Raw genomic sequence first — 21,544 nt, forward strand, 5'->3', positions numbered from 1 at the left:
TAATCCTATGGATTGTTTTCACATTTAGAAGAACTAGAAAGACTTGGATTCAGGTTCTAATTTTGTCACCTGCTCTGTATAACCATCAAAACCTACCTTCTCTGAGCTTCAGTTTCCTCATTGGTGGAAATTGAGGTAATTTCATTTCATAGGTTTTTCATAATGACATAGCCTGATTTTGTTAGAATGACACAACCTGAATAAAGTGGTTGTGCCAGGCATTTAATAAGTACATAATTAATGGCTATTTTCAATTGTTTCCAAAGTTTGTAAGCTTAGGGAGTTGGGAATAATAATGGTGAATCCTGTTCAGAGGAAAATTAACTCAGTTTTAGATGTGTTAGCATTCGAGGTGTTAAAGGTAGCCAGATAGTTTAGTCATATTATTTGGAAATAAGACTATATGAAATAGTCTGAAATTAGCAAATTTTTAAAAATGCAAGCAAATTTTGCAGACTTAACAATTGTCTTTCTTAAAGCTACATGAGGTTTATTTAATTCTATATAACTGTTTCACTTTACCAGCTTTCTGCTGACGTTGTCCAAAATTTATAATATAGAATCTGTCATTTGTATGACTTGGCATAAGTAATAGAGGTAAAGTACCAGTGATAGGTAGTTGTGGAAAAAGAAAAACATAGGACTATGAATGAAACCTGGCTTAGGTGATTGAACTAGGTAATCCATCAGCTGCCTTAATCTTTAAGGTTCAGTTTCTTTATCTATAAAGCATTCTTATTTCACAAAGTTCGATTGTCAAAGGGACAAATGAGTGTAAGATAACATTAATTTCCATTGAGATACTTTTAGTAAAACATGGTTTTTAGCAGAATAAAAAAATTCATGATTGCTCTAGATTTTAAGACTGAATTAAACATAGCATTCTTTACAATATAACAGCAGGAGATTAACAGCATCTTAGAACTTGTATTTAAAGAAATAATGGGTATAGGTAAAGAGGAACCCACATGCATCTGGGCACATGTTTTATGTAATGATGATAATCACTTATAAAGAGAATTATAGGATATTAAAGTGAATTGTTATATCTGATATTCATACTTAAGTCAGACTAGTATGTGTACAAGATAGTATTAGACAAAGTGTTTGTCCAATAGCTTAGATTATAAATAACCCCTGTTCTAGCTCATTTTAAACAATGTAGTAGGAATGATGCCAAAAAACAGGCTAGAACATTTTCTTCTCTCCAAGATCTGAGATTTTGTAAACAAGGCTCTGCTCCTGGAGCTAATCTAGGTCATCATAACCCAAAATCTTTTGAAGGATGAGAAACTCAATTAAGTCTCTTAGGTACTTTTTTAATATTTTAATTTTAAGAAATGTTTTAGTTCTTAAAAACAGTATTTTTGGATTGCTGCTTGGCCACTTAGCTAATTTGTACCATTTCATAATGAATAGAAATCACTGGGTAATTATTTAGGCTATAATGGTGGCTAGAAATCCTTGTGTGAGTGGAAATTAATTAACTTATTATGGCTTAATTTATCCCAGTACTGACCTAACAGTATAACATTTTGTTTTTGAATAAAAAGTGACTTAATGAGAAAAACCATAAATTTCCTAATTTCTAAAACTATTAACAATGTTAAATTTTAGTTATTTAGTCTTTACTGGAAATTATTGAACTGTGAAATGTGGTGTTAAATGTGGCATTACTTAAGAAGCTTTAAAAATAGCAGTGTTGGGCAGCCCAGGTGGCTCAGCGGTTTAGCGCCACCTTCAGCCCAGGGCGTAATCCTGGAGACCTGGGATCAAATCCCGTGTCGGGCTCCCTGCATGGAGCCTGCTTCTGCCTGTGTCTGTGCATCTCTCTCTGTGTGTCTCTCATGAATAAATAAAATCTTTTAAAAAAATAGTGTCATAAATCTTTAGTAGTGAAGATTTAAATTTTATCTTTTTGTTATTAATATAGTATACTATTCATTAATAGTAATTGCCCTTTATCTGTGTATGTGTGTATATATGTGCATATTTGCCATTTACTAACATTCTGTAGGCCTAATGTTTGTATAAGAAAAGAAGAGACTTGAATTGCTTGAGAGCCAAGTCCTGGGCTAGGTGATTTATAACTCTTAGAGAAATTATTATTCCCACTTTTACAGAGAAAGAAATAGACTCAGGTTACATAATTCAATTTGCACAGCTTATTAAGTAGAAAGATCTTGAACTCCTAGACTCTCTGGCTTTCCCTCATTTTGTTTTGCTGTTTTAAAGAGTCATTCCAGTAATGAGGTTGATTTTTGTGCGAGCGTGTTTACACTGCTATGCCCTAGAAGACCACCAGGGAAGGTGATATTCTATGTGTGTAGAACATTGCTGTTTTCAAAGTCATTTTATCCTATGCTATTTGATCCTAACAACAAACCAACATTGCAGGCAAAAAGGAAAAGAAAAAAGGATTCCTAACTTAGAAATGAGCAATTTCAGAGAAGTACGTAAGATTATAAAATTGATTAGAAGTGGAGTTTAAATTAGAACCCAGATCTGTGGTTCCTGGTCAGTGTTCTTTCTCCTTTTATTTTCTCTGGATGATGTATGTGATCTATAATCATGAAGTAGTGAAGTTTCACAGATTGAATCTTTTATTGCGTCTTCATGTAGTAGTGATCACACCATACCTATGGCCTAGCTTCCTGTTTAGCAGTCAAATCCTGTTTTCCTGTACTATGGGTAATGTATCAGTGACAGATCTGAGGTATAATGGGGCTGTAAGAGTACTTATTGAGTAATAAATGGAAAATGTTGAGATTTCTATAATTAAATTTTATTCTTGTATGATGCCATATTTGCCTTATGGAAATGTATATTAGAAAGGAGATGGGGCAGCCCGGTTGGCTCAGCGGTTTAGCACTGCCTTCAGCCCAGGGCATGATCCTGGAGACCCAGGATTGAGTCCCATGTCGGGCTCCCAGCATGGAGCCTGTTTCTCCCTCTGCCTGTGTCTCTGCCTCTTTCTCTGTCTCTGTGTCTCTCATGAATAAATAAATAAAATCTTGAAAGAAAGAAAGAAGAAAGAAAGAAAGAAGAAAGAAAGAAAGAAAGAAAGAAAGAAAGAAAGAAAAAGAAAGAAAGAAAGAAAGAAAGAAAGAAAGAAAGAAAGAAAGAAAGAAAGAAAGAAAGAAGATGTTAAGGGAAGGATTGGTCAAGAGCATGCATGTTAGATTCAGGAAGACCTAAACTTGAATGCTGGCTTTGCCCACTTCTAGTTACTTGGGCAAGTAACAAGCCAGTTTCCTCCTCTTTGGGGATAGTAACTGCTGCTGGGTCACAGAAGATAGGTATGTAAAGAGACTAACACCATGCCTGAGCCATGGGCCTACCTATATAAAAACTGTTGAATCATTACCTTCTTTTATCTTTTCTAATAGTTATATATTGTTTTGTTTAGCATATATCCAAGCTAGCATGATTATCTCTGAAGTATCTTTTTTTTTCAAAGATTTTATTTATTTATTCATAGAGACACACACAGAGAGAAGCAGGCTCCATGCAGAGAGCCCGACATGAGACGCGATCCAGGTTCTCCAGGATCATGCCCTGGGCTGCAGGCGGTGCTAAACCGCTGCGCCACCGGGGCTGCCCATCTCTGAAGTATCTTAAAAGCAAATTATTCCCAATTATTTCTGCTAACGTAGGGCACAGATGATCTGAAGCATTTAATGTTTGAGATTTTTCATTTTATATTTATTTTATTTTAATTTTTTAAAAAAGATTTATTTATTATTTATTATTTATTTATTTATTATTTATTAATGAGAGACAGAGAGAGAGGCAGAGACACAGGCGGAGAAGCAGGGTCCATGCAGGGAGCCTGACAGGGGACTGGATCCTGAGTCTCCAGGATCTCGCCCTGGGCTGAAGGTGGTGCTAAACTGCTGAGCCACCAGGGCTGCCTGGAAGGTCTCCTTTTTAATTTATTTCCTTATATTAGTATATTATAAGTAACTTCTATTTCCTGAGCTATCTATTTGGAGAGCACTGTTATGACCATGCTATATGTGTTGCAGGGGAAAAACAGGGCTTTTCATGATTGGGGGTTTGAGAATTGAGAACCTAGGATTAACACTGAGTATAGAATTTCATATTATTCAGATTCTTAACTTGTAGACTTTTGAGACCTACAAAGTAGATAACATGCCATTCTTTTACAACATACCCATTTATAGCTTTGTGTACTAAGATAAACAAAAGCAGGGAAAAGCAAGTATTCTTCAGAATTAAGTAAAGTGCCATTTTGAAGTTTATTGGAAAACTGGAAAACTGGCAGCCCAGAAGAAACACTTAACTAAATCTCTTTGTTGGATTTTAGTTTTTAAGGTGGCATGTCTTATGTTTTATTTTATTTATTTATTTATGTTTTATTCACTTATAATGACATGTTTTCAACTAAATTTAATTTTTTTAAGGAGGGAGGGCAGGAGGAGAGGGTAAGAGTCTTAAGCAAGTTCCATACTTAGCGCGGAGCCTGATGGAGGGTTCGATCTATGACCCTGAGATCATGACCTGAGCTGAAATCAATAGTCACCTACTGACTGAGCCACCCAGGTGCCCCTGACTAAATTTAATTTTTATAAGTTCTTTTTGTATGTTAATCAGTAGTTTTAGATTATAGATAGAGGCTATCATTAGCCTTTAATTAGAAAGTTTGAAGGTTATAACTGAAAGGAAATATTCCAAAATAATTTAGGTATTAAATATATCTATATTTATATAAATTATATAATTTATAATATTTATATTTATATAATTATGTAATTTAATATATAAATTAATATATAATATTTAATTTAGGTATTAAATATATTTATATTATATATTCATTTTATGTTTTTGAGAGTGGAAGAGATTAGTTTTGAATTACAAACTTATTCATCAAAAAATTAAAAAAAAATTTTAGGGTCCCTGGGTGGCTCCGTTAAGCATCTGCCTTTGGCTCAGGTCATGATCTCTCATGGGTCCTGGGATCCAGCGCCACATCAGGCTTCCTGCTCCACATGGAGTCTGCTTCTCTCCCTCTCCCTCTACCCATCACTCATTCTCTCCCTCTCTCTAATAAATGAATAAAATCTTTAATAAAAAATTTTTATTTCCTTTGACTTCTAGATGTGTGACTTGAGTAAATAAACTCAGCACTGATTCTCTTATTTGAACAATGCAGATAATAATACTTGTTCTGGGGGATCCTTGGGTGGCTCAGCGGTTTAGCGTCTGCCTTTGACCCAGGGCGCGATCCTGGAGTCCCAGGATCGAGTCCCACATCAGGCTTTTGGCATGGGCCTGCTTCTTCCTCCTCCTGTGTGTCTGCCTCTCTCTGTCTCTATGTCTATCATAAATAAATAAATCTTAAAAAATAATAATAATACTTGTTCTGTTTAGCTCCCATGATTTTGAAATCAAATCAACTATTATTTGGGATATAAATCAGATACGATGCTAGGTAAGCAATAATGTAAACAAACTAGTACTTCTCTTTAAAGCACTTACAGGTATTGGAGGAGAATGTCATTAAACCAGTCATTTTGCAAATAATTATTTAACTTCTATGAATTAAGTACTAAGGAGGTACAGGGAGTCTAAGACTAGTCTTGGATCAAGGAAAGTTGCCCTGGGAAAGAGAAATTTAAGCTGGCACTTATCAATTGAAGGGATTGTGGGAGACTACTCCTAGTAGAAGAGGAATAGTATTTGCACAAACTCTCAAGTTTGTTTGTTTGTTTGTTTGTTTGTTTTTAAACTCTCAAGTTTTGAAGAAGCTTAGGATCTTTAGTAACCAAAAGTCCAGTCTGGCAGACAGCACCTTTCAGCCTTCACAATAGACCTGTGAGTTGACTATTTTACAGATAAGAAAACAGAAGCTCAAAGTAGTTTAGTAAATCATATTGGGTATTATTGTTTGTAAATGGCAGTTTCAGGTTGTTTTTTTAATTAAATATTTTATTTATTCATGAGAGAGGAGAGAGGCAGAGACACAAGCAGAGGGAGAAGCAGGCTCCATGCAGGAAGCCCATTGTGGGACTCGATCCTGGGTCTCCAGGATCACACTCTGGGCTGAAGGCGGCGCTAAACCAATGAGCCACCCAGGCGGCCCTCAGTTTCAGGTTTTGAACCCAGGTTGGTTGGCCTGACTCCAAACTAATGTTCTCTCCACTGTGCCATTCTTCTCTGTGTCACTTACCTCACAGGCTTCTTGTGCTCCCAAACACATCTTCCCTCCTGTTATTTCTCAGAGGGCTTAGCAGCTCTCCGTCTGGCTAATTGTGGAGCCAATGATCCGATTCTTTCTTTATGGTAATAATGACGTTTAACTCTTACAGGTTCTGTACTTTGTACTCTTATTTGTATACTCTAAAACCGCAGGGATCTTAGAAGCTTTTTCAGGGGTAGGAATCTTGTGGACTCGGGCTGATTTGAAACTGCAGTGTTTGTGGCCTCTCATTTAAAAATAGCCTCATGTTGCTCATGGGGTGCCTTAATAGAGCCAAAATTTCCATCAGCCTCTGCTCCCTACCCCCAAGACACTCCAGATAAACAAAGATCCGAGTAATAAACAGTAGTGCTGCTCCTGTAGCCTCTGCCTACGCCTGCAAACCTCTGTCATACTGAAATCCTAAAGCCACTGCGAATAATGCATTTTATTGGAAAAATGTCAATAAAAAGATTTTAATTGCCTTAAAAGCTTAAGAAACACTATCCTAGTTTATGTGATGTTCAGAGGAAATATTCCCTAAAAGGGAATTTTTCTGATTCTTTGTTTTTCTCTTAACACTGACATTATCTCCCCCAAAACATCTTTGTAGGTTGTTGTTCTTTTTTTTTTTTTAAATATTTTTTTTTATAATATATTTTTTTAAATTTATTTATGATAGTCACAGAGAGAGAGAGAGAGAGAGAGGCAGAGACACAGGCAGAGGGAGAAGCAGGGTCCACGCACCGGGAGCCAGATGTGGGATTTGATCCCGGGTCTCCAGGATCGCGCCCTGGGCCAAAGGCAGGCGCCAAACCACTGTGCCACCCAGGGATCCCTGTAGGTTGTTGTTCTTAAAGCTTAGGAGATAGTATAGACTGGTACATTGAAACCTGGGATTGGAAACCTGAAGAAAATCTCCTGTGCCTTCAATATCTCCAGATAATTTTATGATAAAATAGATGAATTCAGGCTAAATGTCATTTTATGTAAAAAGATGTTTTGATGCAAATACCTAGTTAAATTTTTATTGTTCTGAGAGTTTGTTACGAAACTGTTTTCCCTTTTTAGGTCTTTTTCTAATCTGTTAACCTCAATTTTTCTTACTCCTTAAAAGGCACTGTGTAAATTTGAGAGGGACTATTTGATGCCCGATTCCATTTTAACTATCTAACAGGTTGTCCTTTTCTAGGAATTTGTGAAGTCTGTTGTAAAGTAATTCTTTGTTATAGGTAGATGAAGGTTGATGTTTTATTCTAATTGTACATTTTTAGATTTCTGTGGTTTCAGAGGGTTTCTCTTGGTTGAACCTGATTTACTTGAAAGGTGAAATAATAAGTTGATTTCCTCTACCACCCCTTTGTCCTGTTTTCTGTGAAATACTGCCTGAAGTAAATGTTTGCCTTTTGAATTTCTCTCTTCTAAAAACATCCAGAGACACGCTTTTTAGGGGCTTCTGCTAGAATACTCCTGTCATTCTCTCTCGTTCTACTGTTCTTTCAAGTTGCCTAAACACAGCTGAGTTGGTAAGAAGAGCGAAGACAACATGATAGTGCTGCCAAGTAGACAGGAAGCTGTAGCGGACCCGGCAAGCAGGGGCGGCGAGCACACGCTCCATCCAATCAGCTGTGAGTGCTGTTGCTATGTGCGCTCTTACTCTGCTGCCTTTGTGGAAAACCTTACACAGAGGGAAGCGGAATCAGCACCCACCGCTGAACATTTGTTTTAACCACTGCAGACATCTGGATCCCTCAGTTAGTGACTGTGTAGCTATTGACAGCCAGAAGGCAACTTCTTTTATACAAGGATTCCAGTATGGTTTTCAGTGGAAACAAAGGGCTTCACAGAGAAGGTGTGTAATGAAGTGTTTTTAACGGCTTTATTTTTAAACTTCCAATTTTCTGTAGCTGTTTACCAGTGGTGGTGTTTGCTTTGCATAGATTTTTTAATAACTAGGTCTAGAAAAATGATCTCACTGAAAAACCTTGAACTTAGGGAATTTTCTTTAGCTTCATATTGTCTTTGAACAGCCTTGCTTAAAAAGATTATTAAAATGCTGCTCTGAACAATGAGTAGGAAGAAAAGAAGCCAAGATACAATGATAGAGGGAAAATGTGGTAAAAATGAGATACCGGGAAGAGAATGGGGGTTAGCCAGAAGCATTAATCGTTATTTGGGAGCAGGGGGTATTTTTTAAAATGAAAGCTGTTAAAGAGAATGTATTTATAAAATAAGTTACATATTTTTAATTGATTTCATTGTTTCTGAATTTGACATTGTCAGAATTTAGCTTAGAATTTTGGCATAGTTTAAGACATTTACGTGCTATCTTTTTATAAAGGATTTCTGAAGATGCTACTTCAGATTGTACAGTCTAATTATTTGATCTGTAGACTAGTTCTGTGCAGTTCAGATAAAGGATGGTAGTTTAATCTAACCACAAAGTCAGTGTCATGTTCTATTAAATCTGCAAATGGAAAGTGGAAAAATAAAGGATATTTAAGACATTACCACAAATAAGTTAAGATAGTATTATAAAATTAGAGTAAGCCTCTTAAATGTAAGAATTCTATACTTTGTCTTAAAACTGCAAATATAGTAAAATCTTACTAAATTGAACCTCAGTAATTAAATATTTTTTTATAATTGAACAGAATATGGGGTACAATTTGGTTTTATGGGACCTGGAAAAAACCAGTTTATCCAACTGATACGAAAGTTTTAAAATATCTTAAAAGTTTTTTACATAGTCTCACATAGAGTTTACATAATTGATTTAGCTAATGATTCTTTTAAATTAATTGAAGCAGGACAGAAGGCTAATAGCATATTGCCATTGATGAATAATTTTCTTTTGCTTATTCATTTTCACCTGGTTGTAAATGGCTTTTTAATTCACTCAGTGATTTATGTCTGATGAATAATATACATTTAAAATTAAAATTAGAGCTTTATTTCTCATTTCTATAGGGATTTGTTTTGTTCTTTTCAAGAAGTACCTGTCATTTAGTAGGCTTAGCAGTCAATGTTAGCATGATTTTAGGAGGGATATTTCTTTTCTTTGGAGAGAACTCAAAAGATATCTCATGCTTTGGTGCCCATCACTAATCATTTTTATTGATACATGTATTTGTGTTAAGTTAAAGACTTCAGATAATAGATGCAAATTTATAAAATAAATTGTCCATAAACATTAATAGTATTTCACATGAACATGCTTGTTACTAAACTTTAAAATAAGACTCTGGCATTTCTTAGTTTTTTCAGTGTGTTAGGTTTAGCCAAAAACATGAACTTGATAGGAGTTATCATAAAAAATTGTAGCATAATAGGGACACCTGGCTGGCTCAGTTAGAAGAACATGTGACTCTTTTTTTTTTATATAAATTAATTTTTATTGGTGTTCAATTTACCAACATACAGAATAACACCCAGTGCTCATCCCGTCAAGTGTCCCCCTCCGTGCCCGTCACCCATTCACCCCCACCCCCCGCCCTCCTCCCCTTCCACCACCCCTAGTTCATTTCCCAGAGTTAGAAGTCTTTAGAACATGTGACTCTTGATCTCAGAGTCATGAGTTTGAGCCCCACGTTAGGTGTAGAGATTACTTAAATAAAACCTTAAGAAAAATTATATAGCAAAATAAAGGGAGCTATTATATTCTTTGATCTTGATGGCCTCCCCAATATAAAGAACTCATGTGCAAAAGAAGATCTGTGAGAGGACAGGGGTTGAGAGGCAGAGGATGATAGGACTCAAGTTCATTAAATATAACTCTAACCACATGGGGAGCCATTGTAGGTGTTTCTGTTTTCTTAAGCTATCTTTCTCCTCAATCTTTAATTTTATTTTGAAATATGGAACCACAAAAACTGAAATTTTGCTTTAATTGATTTGCTATTTTTTCCTCTTGATTCTTTCTTGAGAATTAATAGACTTCCCAAGAGCAGGCTGGTTTTATTCATATGCTGCAGAAGATAAAGGAACATGATATTGGCAAGAAAGTTTAGTCTACTGGTGTGTCACATAAAAGCTTTGCCATTGTGTTGCAGGAGGAATAGTCTTGGCAGAATTTCAGGTTTTGTTCTTGGGCTCAGTACCTAAAGATGTTTTTTATACTGGAACATCTGAAAGTTCCTGTCTAGTATCAAAACCTCAGGGTAATAGTTGATGTTTATTGTCTGGTCAAATATAGTAACATTCAACTTTTTGAATTTATTATTTGACAATATAATTTTTATTGTCTTACTCTATTTCAGATCTTTAAATTGGTTATACTTTTATGTACTTGTAAGGTAGAAAAATAGTTCAGTTCCCGAAAATAGGGATTTCTTTTTTGTCTTGTCCACTTACTAATATTTATCAGATGCAATAACTGATATAACTGATTTTATTTTATTTTATTTTAAGATTTTATTTATTTATTAATGAGAGAGACAGGCAGAGGGAGAAGCAGGTTCCGTGCAGGGAGCCCAATGTGGGACTCAATCCCAGGACTCCAGGATCACACCCCAGGCCAAAGGCAGGTGCCAAACCGCTGAGCCACCCAGGGATCCCTTGATTTTATTTTAAATAAAGTTATTTTTGTTTATTTTGGAATCACCAAGCAATAATATGTAAATAGTGTTTCATGTGCAGTTCAAAAAAATTCTGTAACTTAAAACCTCAGGAAGGGGTGAAAATCTGAGTTTTTCTTTTCTCTCCAAATCTTCTGTGAAATCTTTTTTTTTTTAATCATTCTTACTTTTAAGTAATATTCCAAATGTTTGATTCCAATATGTGTGCTTGAATGCTATATGATACAATTTTGTTTATTGTCCCCCCCCCTTTTTTGCCTCCTCCTTGCAGATTCCATTATTTTTTCATATTCTGAATCCCAAAAAGGTTTGATGTCAGCTGAGTAGGGACGTTTAGTCATGACGTTTGTCAGGCATTTTCATTTAGCGACATGCTGTTGCATATACTCTGTTACTTTTGCAAGAATATAGTAAATCTTATTAATATTTTTGATCTTCAGATGTTGCTATATCTAAAATCAAAGATCGAGGTTTTAAAAATTTAGTCATTTGCAATATTGCTTGAGTCTGATTATATAATCCTTTGTGATGAGGCTAAGTTAAAAGTGGTAGCATGATGACCATTAATTGAAAAACTAGAGATAGCTTCTTGTTCCTTCTTTGCTAGTCTTCTCAATTTTATTCAAAGACTTCTGAACATCAAAGGATTTGAATTATAAGCTTTATGATAAACTTGTCAAAATGGCTTCGAAAAAATAAGGTTTATACATAGTTGGGCCTGAGATTTTGCTTGAAGCTTCTTGTCATCCTGAGTATGAAAGGGAACTCCCAATCAGTTATATATGTCTCTGTTATTTAACATTTTATTGCTAAATATTGATTTCTAATTTCTTAATATTTTGAGATTTTTTGTGGAGAGGTTCAAATATGGGGTGGCTTATCTATTCTGTGTGATTTATTTTTTAAAAGCTTTATTTATTTGTTTGCTTGTTTGTTTACTTAAAGGGGAGAGAGAGAGCAGGGGAAGGATTAGAGGGAGAAAGATAAGCAGACTCTATGGTGATTGTAGAGCCTGTCAAGGGATCACAACCCTGAGATCATGACCTGAGCCAAAATAGTCAGGCACTTAACCTACTGAACCACTCAGGCACCCCTGATTTATTATTAGTTAGCAATATAGGGCATGATTTCATCTCTTTGAGCAGTAGTTTCAATTAACATAAAGAGATCTAATTGTGGAATTTAAATGACACAATGTAAGGAAACTACTTAGGTTAGTGGCACTGAGTTAACATTCAAAAACGTGAGATTTTATAATAAAGTCTTTTAAATTATTGTACATTTTTGAGTTCTGAGAATTTTAAGTGTAGTTTTTCAGACTTCCCCCTGAATTTCACATATGTTGATAGAATTTTAGGTTTCTCAGTTTTCTAATACTTCATGATCTAGGGAGTCATAGAAATAAATGGAATTTGGGCAGAAGAAAGGGCATTGGGTTCATAGAGAAGTACATGACTACATTTTTGGAGAAAGATAATAGAAGGAAATAATGGGTAAAATAGAAAGGTAAGTAAAGAAGGAAAGACCAAAAAAGTATTCTGTTTGATGTAGTGTTAACTTGTGTGTGTGTGTACATGCGCATGCATGTGCACATAAGTATCCACAAATGCTGAGCTGACTGACTAGAGTTGCTAAATCCATTAGGGATTTGTTTCCTGGGAAGTAACTTGTTTCTGATTTTTCTTTTGAATCCCTCAGCTAGAATTAGGCTAAGGGTGACCTTGTAAACTCAAATTTCCAAGACAATATGTTCAGAAAATGGTCTTTAGTCATTTTAATAAGTACACAAAATTTCAACTGACTACAGATTTTTCATTGCTTTAGATGGTCATAATTTAACATTCTTTTAGGAGAGAGATATAATCTGAATTCCCATCCTGGCTTTCATATTTTCATCAAGTGCTAAGATTTTGTGATTCCTATACAAACGTGTGTTTTTGTTTTTGTTTTTAAGATTTTATTTGTTTACTTTTGAGAGACAGAGAGAGAGGCAGAGATATAGGCAGAGGAGAAGCGGGCTCCATGCAAGGAGCCCAATGTAGGACTCGATCCCAGGACCCTGGGGTCACCCCCTGAAACAAAGGCAGACGCTCAACTGCTGAGCCACCCAGGCATCCCTATATAAACTTATCTTGATTAGCTCTCCTACTTGCTGAAGATACTGTTTAACTTATGGAGAGTTAGAGAATAAACAAGTGTAAAGAAAAGACCATTTTCCAAATGTATTGCGTTTTATCACTGTTAATATGTTCAGTAGTACTACCCAACTAGCTAGCTTCTGCTTTGGGTCCAGAGATTATTTTGCAACTGACAAAAAGGATAGGAGAACCATTTTAGAAATAAGTATCCTGGTTTTACCTAATTCCATTGCATTGGTGTATTTGGCTGTGTGTGGGAGGGGTGTAAAACATACTTACCTTAATTGCTTTTCTCAAAAAAACCCACACAGAAATCAGAAAAAAGAACAAAAGAGAGATTGCTCTATGTCAGTGTTTCTCAGTTTGGGGTACTGACTTTTGCGAATCTGCTGAAAACTGTGAATCCCCTTACTAGGAAAAAACTCCACATCTATGCATATACACATTTGATTTTGAGGAAAATATTTAAAGTTCATAAATTCTCTTAGATTAATAAAGCTGTTGAACATACCTTGGTTTTAGAGAATAAAGGTGTTAATTTAAAATTTTGTTTTGCTTTTTTAGCACAGGGTCATCTGAGTGTACAGGGAAATCTGGAATTTGTGGTTCTGAGAGATGGTACTTTGTTTCCTTCTCTGACACCGTTTTCTCAGCTTTTTTCCCAGGATTCTTTTCTGAGGTATGGAGTGATAATACCATATAATTAGAAATATTCCCACAAAGGACAAGGAAGAGGACAATATTTGCCAGTTGAGGATTTTTTGGGCTCTGAAACAGTGATGAAGAATTAGGTCTAACAGTTTATGCAGAACACAGAGAAATTAGATAGGGTTAGTGCAGTTAAAGGAAATGAATAAAATTTGTATAACTCTAAGTTTGTGCCTGTGCATCCATGATGGCATGGCTTAAAGCACAATTCTGGCAACCTGGACTTAAAAGAAGCAAGATAAATGGAAATTTCCTCAATAACACCAACTAGTTTTAATTCTTACACTTTAAATATCAAGTCTTCTGGGAGCTTTCTCTGATTTCCAAGATTGAGTTTCTTCCTAAGTATCCTCATGGTACCCTACTCTACTCCTGTTATTATTTATCACATCACCATGAATTAGACATACCTAGCATCTCTATCAGACTATCCTCTTCTTGAGGGTAGCACAACTTGAGCTCCCCATTGCCTTTGAGAGAAGAACTAGATTTCACTTATGTTTTTGAGAGGTATATACTTCTTTTTCAATTCTTATCTTCTAGCCAGTCTTCAAAATTTCTTAAAATTTAACTTTCTTTTCTAGAGTTTAAGCTGCCCCCAGTTTATCATATAAGCAGCCAGTAGATTATTATGATGAATTCTATTAATTCCTGGAAAAGGAACAAAATTTCAATAATCAGTAAGGGAATTAGAACTCAGAAAGTGCTCTCTCTCTCTCTTTCCTTATTTTTGACAGTTTAAATGTTTTTGCCCTAGACTATAGATTTAGTGATTACCTAATCTAACTTCATTATTTTGAAAGCAAATGTTTCCTTGTTCAGTTAAGAGAATTAAATTGGGGTGCCTGGCCAACTCAGTAGGCAGAGCAACTCTTGATCTTGGGGGTCATGATTTTGAGTCCCATGTTGGGAATAGAGTTTACATAAAAATTTTTACTTAAAAAAATTGAAAAAGAATTATACCCAAAAAAGGCATGAAAGCCAACAAAACATTTTCAGTACAAAACTTTTTCAGTACAAAATTTAGTCCCTAGGGATCCCTGGGTGGTGCAGCGGCTTAGCACCTGCCTTTGGCCCAGGGCGCGATCCTGGAGACCCGGGATCGAATCCCACGTTGGGCTCCCGGTGCATGGAGCCTGCTTCTCCCTCTGCCTATGTCTCTGCCTCTCTCTCTCTCTCTCTGACTATCATAAATAAATAAAAATTAAAAAACAAAAACAAAAACAAAATTTAGTCCCTCTTGACTAAATTCAGACCTGCTTTAGGAAGCAAAGTTAAGGAGATTCTAACTAGGTTTAGCACAATGTTTCAGGTGATATATTTGTAGAATTTTATTTCCAACTTTGAATTTTCAAATTTGAAAAAAATAGAAAACCAGTTGGCAATTAAAATATTAAACCCAAGAGAATAAAATAATTATCTGAAAGGTAATAGCAAGCTTTTATCACTTTAATCAGAAATAAGCTGAAATAAGAAAATCAGAAATAAGCTGAAATAAGAAAACAAGATATGATGGAACATTGACCATATAATAGAACAAATGTTCTAGTGCTTGTTCATGTCAAACAGCTAGGCTGGGCAGCAGGACCAACTTGTTCTTGTGGAGCTTAATGGGTTAGAGGAGAGACGCAAATTCTGACTTAATTTTATTTATGTTAAGTTTTAGGAAGGGAAAAACGTAAGGTGCAATGAACTCTTACCAAAAGAATAAAAAGCCCTGGAAAAGTATAATGGAATCAAATGAGATGGGTAAGAACCAATGATGAATTATGTGTCTAAACTTAAATAGAGATCATCTCATTATTTTTTACCATATTTATTTATTTTTAAAGATTATTTATATGAAAGAGAGGGAGTACGAGCAGGGGGAGGAGCAGAGGGAAAAGGAGAGAATTTTCTTTTTTTTTTTTTTTTTTGAAGATTTTATTTGTTCATGAGAGACACACAGAAAGGCAGAGTTAAAGTCACCCAGGTGCCCCTCATTCTTTCATTATTATTCCCATATAATTAACATACAGTGTTATATTAATCTCAAGTATATAATATGTGATTCAGCAATTCTGGACATTACCATAAACTCTTCACCTATTTAACTCATCTCTCCACCTTTTGTCCTAAATTTTTACCTGTAGAACTTTTTCTGTGAGTGGGGCTTGAATTTACTACCTTGAGATTAAGAGTCACATGCTCTGCCAGCTGAGCCAGCCAGGCACCCTAATCTGTAGAATTTTGATTAAGTGGTAAAGTTAATTTTTTTACCCCATATGAGTAGAAATTATGTTAGAAAATATAATCAGTGGGGAAAAATGTAATGAGAAAAATCCCATGCATAAGAACTACAAACAAATCTAATCTTGGATGAACTCAATAGAGAAATTTAAGGCTTTTATGAAGAAAATTTTAAGTCTGCCAAAGAGTGTTTTAAAAGGCTTACATAAATGGTGAGATTTTAATCTTTAATACGCAGTTTTCAAAAAAAATTGTGATTTTTGAGGCACTAGTTATAATTTGGGAGAATTATTGATAATTAGGTATCTGAAGATCAGGAAACAGTAGGAATGTTAAGAGAGTTGGAGTGCTCTCCTGATGCACAGACAGATGCATCACCTCTTTACCACAAGGTTTTTCTATGATGTGGCTTTAAGAATATTGGTGCACTGCTGGAGGGAAGGATTAAAATAACTGAGGTAGGGCTGTGAGGCCTGCATGAGGGGCAGTGCTGGAAACAGGAGGAATTCTAAGTGATCCATTGAAATGCAGAGGGTGGGATATCTTGTGGTGACTCTAAGAGAGAATGAGTAGATCAGTTTGGCCAGGGCGTTGGATGCATAAAGGTAATAATGAGAGAAATGAAAAAAGGTAGATAGGGTTCTTTTTCATCTCATCTCTCATTACTCTCCTTTATGCATCCGATGCACCAACCAAACTGGGAATGGTGAGGTATCAGTTATGGGAGATTGTTAATAGAAGAAGTGATGCCTTATCACTGACTGTTTATTGTGAACAAGACAAAGGTGTCGATGATTCTAAGATTTCAAGTCACAAAAGGCAAAAATAGCTGGCCTTGGGACAAGATTTGTGATCTCACTAGCAACCCCATGACTGTTTTTAGTTTGTGGTTGAGTATATGTACCAGGATCAGTTTGTGCTTGTGGCCAAAGTGGTACTAACATAAATGAGATAGTGTTTTATAATTTGAAAAATGGACACAAGTAGGGTCAGATATTGTTTAAGTTGGAAGGAGACACCTAGTTTCACACATCTTGATTTTATAGTTTGCTGAGGGTCACAGAGTTTAATTGACCTTTTCCAGGGTCTTGGAGCTAGTTTATTACAAAGCTGAAATTAGAATCCAGGTCTTCTGGCTTCTAGTACATGGATTTTTTTCATGCTTTCTGCAAGTTGCTGTAATACTTTTTTTTATTAGATTTTTGTTTTACTGAGAGATCTGTGAATTTCAAGATCCTTTACAAGTATAAATGTTATTAAGCTCTGTTATTTAGATGCCAAAATTTAGGGGAAAGATATAAGTTAAATGTGGAATGCAAGGAGATTAGTGAGTTTATTTTCAAAACAGATGATTTTGGAAAAATACAACAACAAATAATTGCTTGATCATAATAGCTATGTTCAATTGATTATAGTTCTAATTGCATATGAATTGGCAGAACTAAAACCAGTTTAATCTGATTCTAGGAAATATTCTATACTTGCCTGACTGAAGTTGATGATAATGACCACAGAGTCATCCAATAAAACATTAATTAAAAGCATTACATTAGCATTAAATTCTACTGCTTGATCATTATCTTTATCAAAGAATAGTGCCTTTGGCAGAGTTAACCATTTTAAAGAGGAAATAGAACAATATGAAACTGCCTTTGAGGAAAAAAATTAGAAGAGAGTATTGTTTCTCACAAACCTTATACTGAGGTGATATCCTTACAAAAGACATTTACAATTAAACTGTAAATATCCATTCTAAATAACTGATCTCCCCACATTTGCTCAGAGGTTAATGAATGAATCCACTTGAACAAATAAATGGTTACAAGGGTGGCATTGTCTGCCTGCTTCAACTGGTTGAGTCACTAGAAGAGCTGGTGGGTATTCTTTCTTGGTGCTATTACATCACCTCTTTTTTTTTTTTTTTTTTTTCTGGCAAACTATCCTTCTCAGAGACTTCTGGTCTCTTGCTCCCTTTTTAAGAATTGGCCATTTTCCACTTTTGTGAAACCTGGTCTCTACCCTTTCCATCATTGTTCCCTCAAATAATAGATAAGCTTCTGATTGAGGTAGAAGCAGTGGAGAGGGAGGGGAAGGACCCCGTTAGCTGGGCTCTTGGTTACTATTCACACAGGCACTGAAGTCAGATAGCTTTCAGCTTAGTACCTTATGATAGGGGTTCCCAAAGACTGTCCTTAGACCCATGCTGGTCTAGCATTAGCTTTTCCTTTGTCTGTGGCAAGATGACAGCCTTTCTCAAGGGGACTGTCCTTTTCTGTGATTATGCTTTCCAATTTGTTTTTAAAAATTTTATTTATTCATGAGAGACACAGAAGAGAGGCAGAGACATAGGCAGGGGGAGAAGCAGGCTCCCTCTGGGGAGCCCAGTGCAGGACTTGATCCCAGGACCCCAGGATCATGACCTGACCCAAATGCAGATGCTCAACCACTGAGCCACACAGGTGCCCCTATGCTTTCCAACTTTTATTATTAAATGCCTTTTCTTTTCCAAAATGATAGTGAAAGTAAAAGATAGGTGATACTCTTTTTCTAAATTGCTCTTATTTAAGCAGTAAAATATTAAAAATTTTTAGTTTTTAAAATTGTTTATATTGTCATCGATACAGATCATCTTTGTATAAGTTTATAAATTATTAAAAATTATAAATATAAAATTTTATATGTTGCTATTAAACTTAATGGACTTTATACATTTTCCTATATCATACAATTATTTTAATAGCGATAGGATATTTTATCATGTTGACATCACTCACACTATTTTCTATAGGCAAATTAAAAAAAAATTTTAACTTTCCTTTATTTATTTATTTATTTATATTTTTATTTTTTTTCTTAAAGATTTTATTTATTTATTCATGAGAGACACACACAAAGAGAGGTAGAAACACAGACAGAGAGAAGCAGGCTTCATGTAGGGAGCCTGATGTGGGACTCGATCCCAGAACTCCAGGATCACGCCCCGGGCCAAAGGCAGGCGCTAAACCACTGAGCCACCCAGGCATCCCTAACTTTCCTATTTAAAAAATATATATATTTTATTTACCTGGGAGGGTGAGCCACAAGTAGGGGGAGGGGTAGAGGGACAAGCAGACTCCCTGCTGAGCAAGGAGCCCCATACCAGGCTCTGTCCCATGACCCTGAGATCACAACCTGACTCAAAGTCAGATGCTCAACCGACTGAGCCACCCAGGTGCCTCTAAAGTTTCCTATTATCGCAACTATAACATGGATTTTCAGTATGATTTTAATTTTTATTTTTTTAATTAAACTTCCTCTCTGGAGAGATTAAACATTCTTTGTGTTATTCTTTTTATTTCACATGTGAATTCTTTTTCTCTTTTCATTTAATTTTTGAAATAACAGTAGCTTAATTAAAATAGCATATAGAATAATGCAACAGAAATAAGAACACTTTGTAAACATACTAGAGAAACATTTCCACTTGTATTTTTTTTCAAGATTATTTGGGTTTTGTACAGTTTAATATGACATTGCTTTCATTTGTGTATATTTTTCTATTTCCAAGCTGAGAAAGTTCTCATTCCACAGGTCAAATAAGTACATGTTGAATATTCTACTAGTTTCCATATTAAAATTATAGGCATACCTCATTGTGCTTCACTTTAATGAGCCTTGCAGATAATTGTGTTTTTTACAAACTGAAGGTTTGTGGCAATCTTGCATTGAGCAAGTCTCTTGGTGCCATTTTTCCAATAGTATTTATTCACTTCATTTCTATGTCATATTTTGGTAATTTTCCTGCAATATATCAAATTTTTTCATTATTATCATATTTAAATTGCTATAATCTTGTGATAAAACTTTCATGAAGAGTTGCTTCCTATGGATGAGCAAAGTAGTTTCTTGAGATGGAATCTATTTTTGTGGAAGATTATTGAAATGACAACAGAAGATTTAGAATACAACATGAGCTTAGTAAAAGATTGACTCTCATTTAAAAAGTATTATGGGTAAAATGTTATCGAACAGAATCATGTGCTATAGAGAAATTGCTCATAAAGGAAAGAGTCAATTGATGTGGCAAAGTTCATTGTCTTATTTTTAAGAAATTGCCACAGCCCTCCAACATCAGTTACACCCCAGTTAGTCAACAGTCACTAACATTGAGGCAAGACCCTCCAGTATCAAAAAGATGAACTCCCTAAAAACTCAGGTGATGGTTAGCACTTTTTACCAATAAAGTAGTTTTTATTTTATTCATTCATTCATTTATGTATTTTTAAAGATTGTATTTATTTATTTGACAGGTAGAGAAAGCACAACTGGGGGAACAGCAGGCAGAGGGAGAGGGAGAAGCAGGCTCCCTGTGGAGCAGAGAGCCCAATGCAGGGCTGGATCACAAGGCCCTGGGATCGTGACATGAGCTGAAGGCAGATCACTGACTGAGTGCCCCAGGCACCCTTATTTATTCATTTTAAAAGATTTTATTTATTTATTTGAGAGAAAGTGAGAAACAGAGCATGAGTGGAGAGGGACGGGCAAAAGGAGAGGGAGAATCAGATTCCTTGCTGAGCAGGGAGCCCAATGGAGGGGCTCCATTCTAGTACCCTGGGATCATGACCTGAGCCAAAGGCAAATGCTTAACCAACTGAGCCACATCTTAATAAAGTATTCTTAAATTAAGGTGTATACACTGCTTTTTTAGATGTAAACCTGTTACACACTTAACAGACTACAGTATGGTATAAACATAACTTCTGAGAAGCCCAAAAGTTTAGTTGACTTACTTTATTGTGATACTTGCCTTATTGTGATGGTCTGGAACTAAACCTGCACTATCTCTGAAGTGTGCCTTCATACTTTACATGTGCCTCTTTTTGCAAGGTATTTATTTTGATGTATGATCTGATGTGCTGTTTTTCAAGGTGTGTTTCAGAGATCATCTGCATCAGAGGCATATAGAGCTTTCTTATTAAATATGCAAGCTACCTGAGCCAGAATCTGGGAATAAGACCTTGAAATATACATATGAGATGATACTTGTATTAGAATCATATTGCTGCTGTAATTTACACCTTTATGTCTTAACACAAATTTCTAGTCTTGCAAGTCTGTAGTTCAGAAGTTGAAAATGAGTCCAAAGGACTGTGTTCCTTTTGGAGGCCCCAGCAGAAAATCTGTCTCCTTAACTCTTGGAGCTTCTCAGGGCCTCCCATGTTCCTTGGCTCATGGTCTCTTCTTCCATCTCCAGAGCTAGTAATGTGGATATTCTTTCCTTTCTGACCTCCTGCAACATGCATATAAATTCAGACAGTACCCATCTATAACAGACTTATTCAGTCACATTTCTAACAAATATGGGATGCCCAGTTAAATTTGAATTTCAGATAAATGGGTATTTTTTTGTAAATATGTTCTATATTGAAATTAAATTTTAACCAACATCCTGTATTTTTATTTGCTAAATTGGGCAACCATAATCATAGAAAGTAAATGACTTTCCATAATTCTGTCTCACACCCCCAGAATTAACTATAAAAAGTAGTTTGGTATGTTTTGGGGTTTTCTGTAAATAATTAAGATCAGCTGTATATCAGTGTTATGCATTTTTATATGCAGTGTTCTGCAACAACCTTTTTTTTTACTTGCTACATCGTAACAGCTTTTTGTGTTCATATCAGCAATGTTTAAAAGTTTAACTATCA

The 21,544-nt window shown here is 35.4% G+C and overlaps 1 protein-coding gene across 8 annotated transcripts in view; it reads left to right on the plus strand.

Annotated features, from left to right (window-relative positions):
* Positions 1-21,544, plus strand: part of ATOSA (atos homolog A) — an 87,216-nt gene that overhangs the window by 16,523 nt on the left and 49,149 nt on the right. Inside the window, exons 2-3 of one of the 8 annotated variants that reach the window (XM_055320115.1) lie at positions 13,485-13,599; positions 15,289-15,377. The exons of 3 other annotated variants lie outside the window; for them this stretch is intronic. In XM_055320115.1, coding sequence (XP_055176090.1) covers positions 15,317-15,377 — 61 coding nt within the window. In that variant the 5' untranslated portion in view covers positions 13,485-13,599; positions 15,289-15,316. Of the gene's footprint in view, positions 1-13,484; positions 13,600-15,288; positions 15,378-21,544 lie in introns of those variants that run through there. 4 more of the 8 variants (XR_008663767.1, XM_055320120.1, XM_055320121.1 and 1 more) reach the window with 4 other exon arrangements.

The sequence above is a fragment of the Nyctereutes procyonoides genome, unplaced genomic scaffold (assembly GCF_905146905.1).
Source record: "Nyctereutes procyonoides isolate TBG_1078 unplaced genomic scaffold, NYPRO_anot_genome, whole genome shotgun sequence".
In the NCBI taxonomy this organism is placed as follows: Eukaryota; Metazoa; Chordata; class Mammalia; order Carnivora; family Canidae; genus Nyctereutes; species Nyctereutes procyonoides.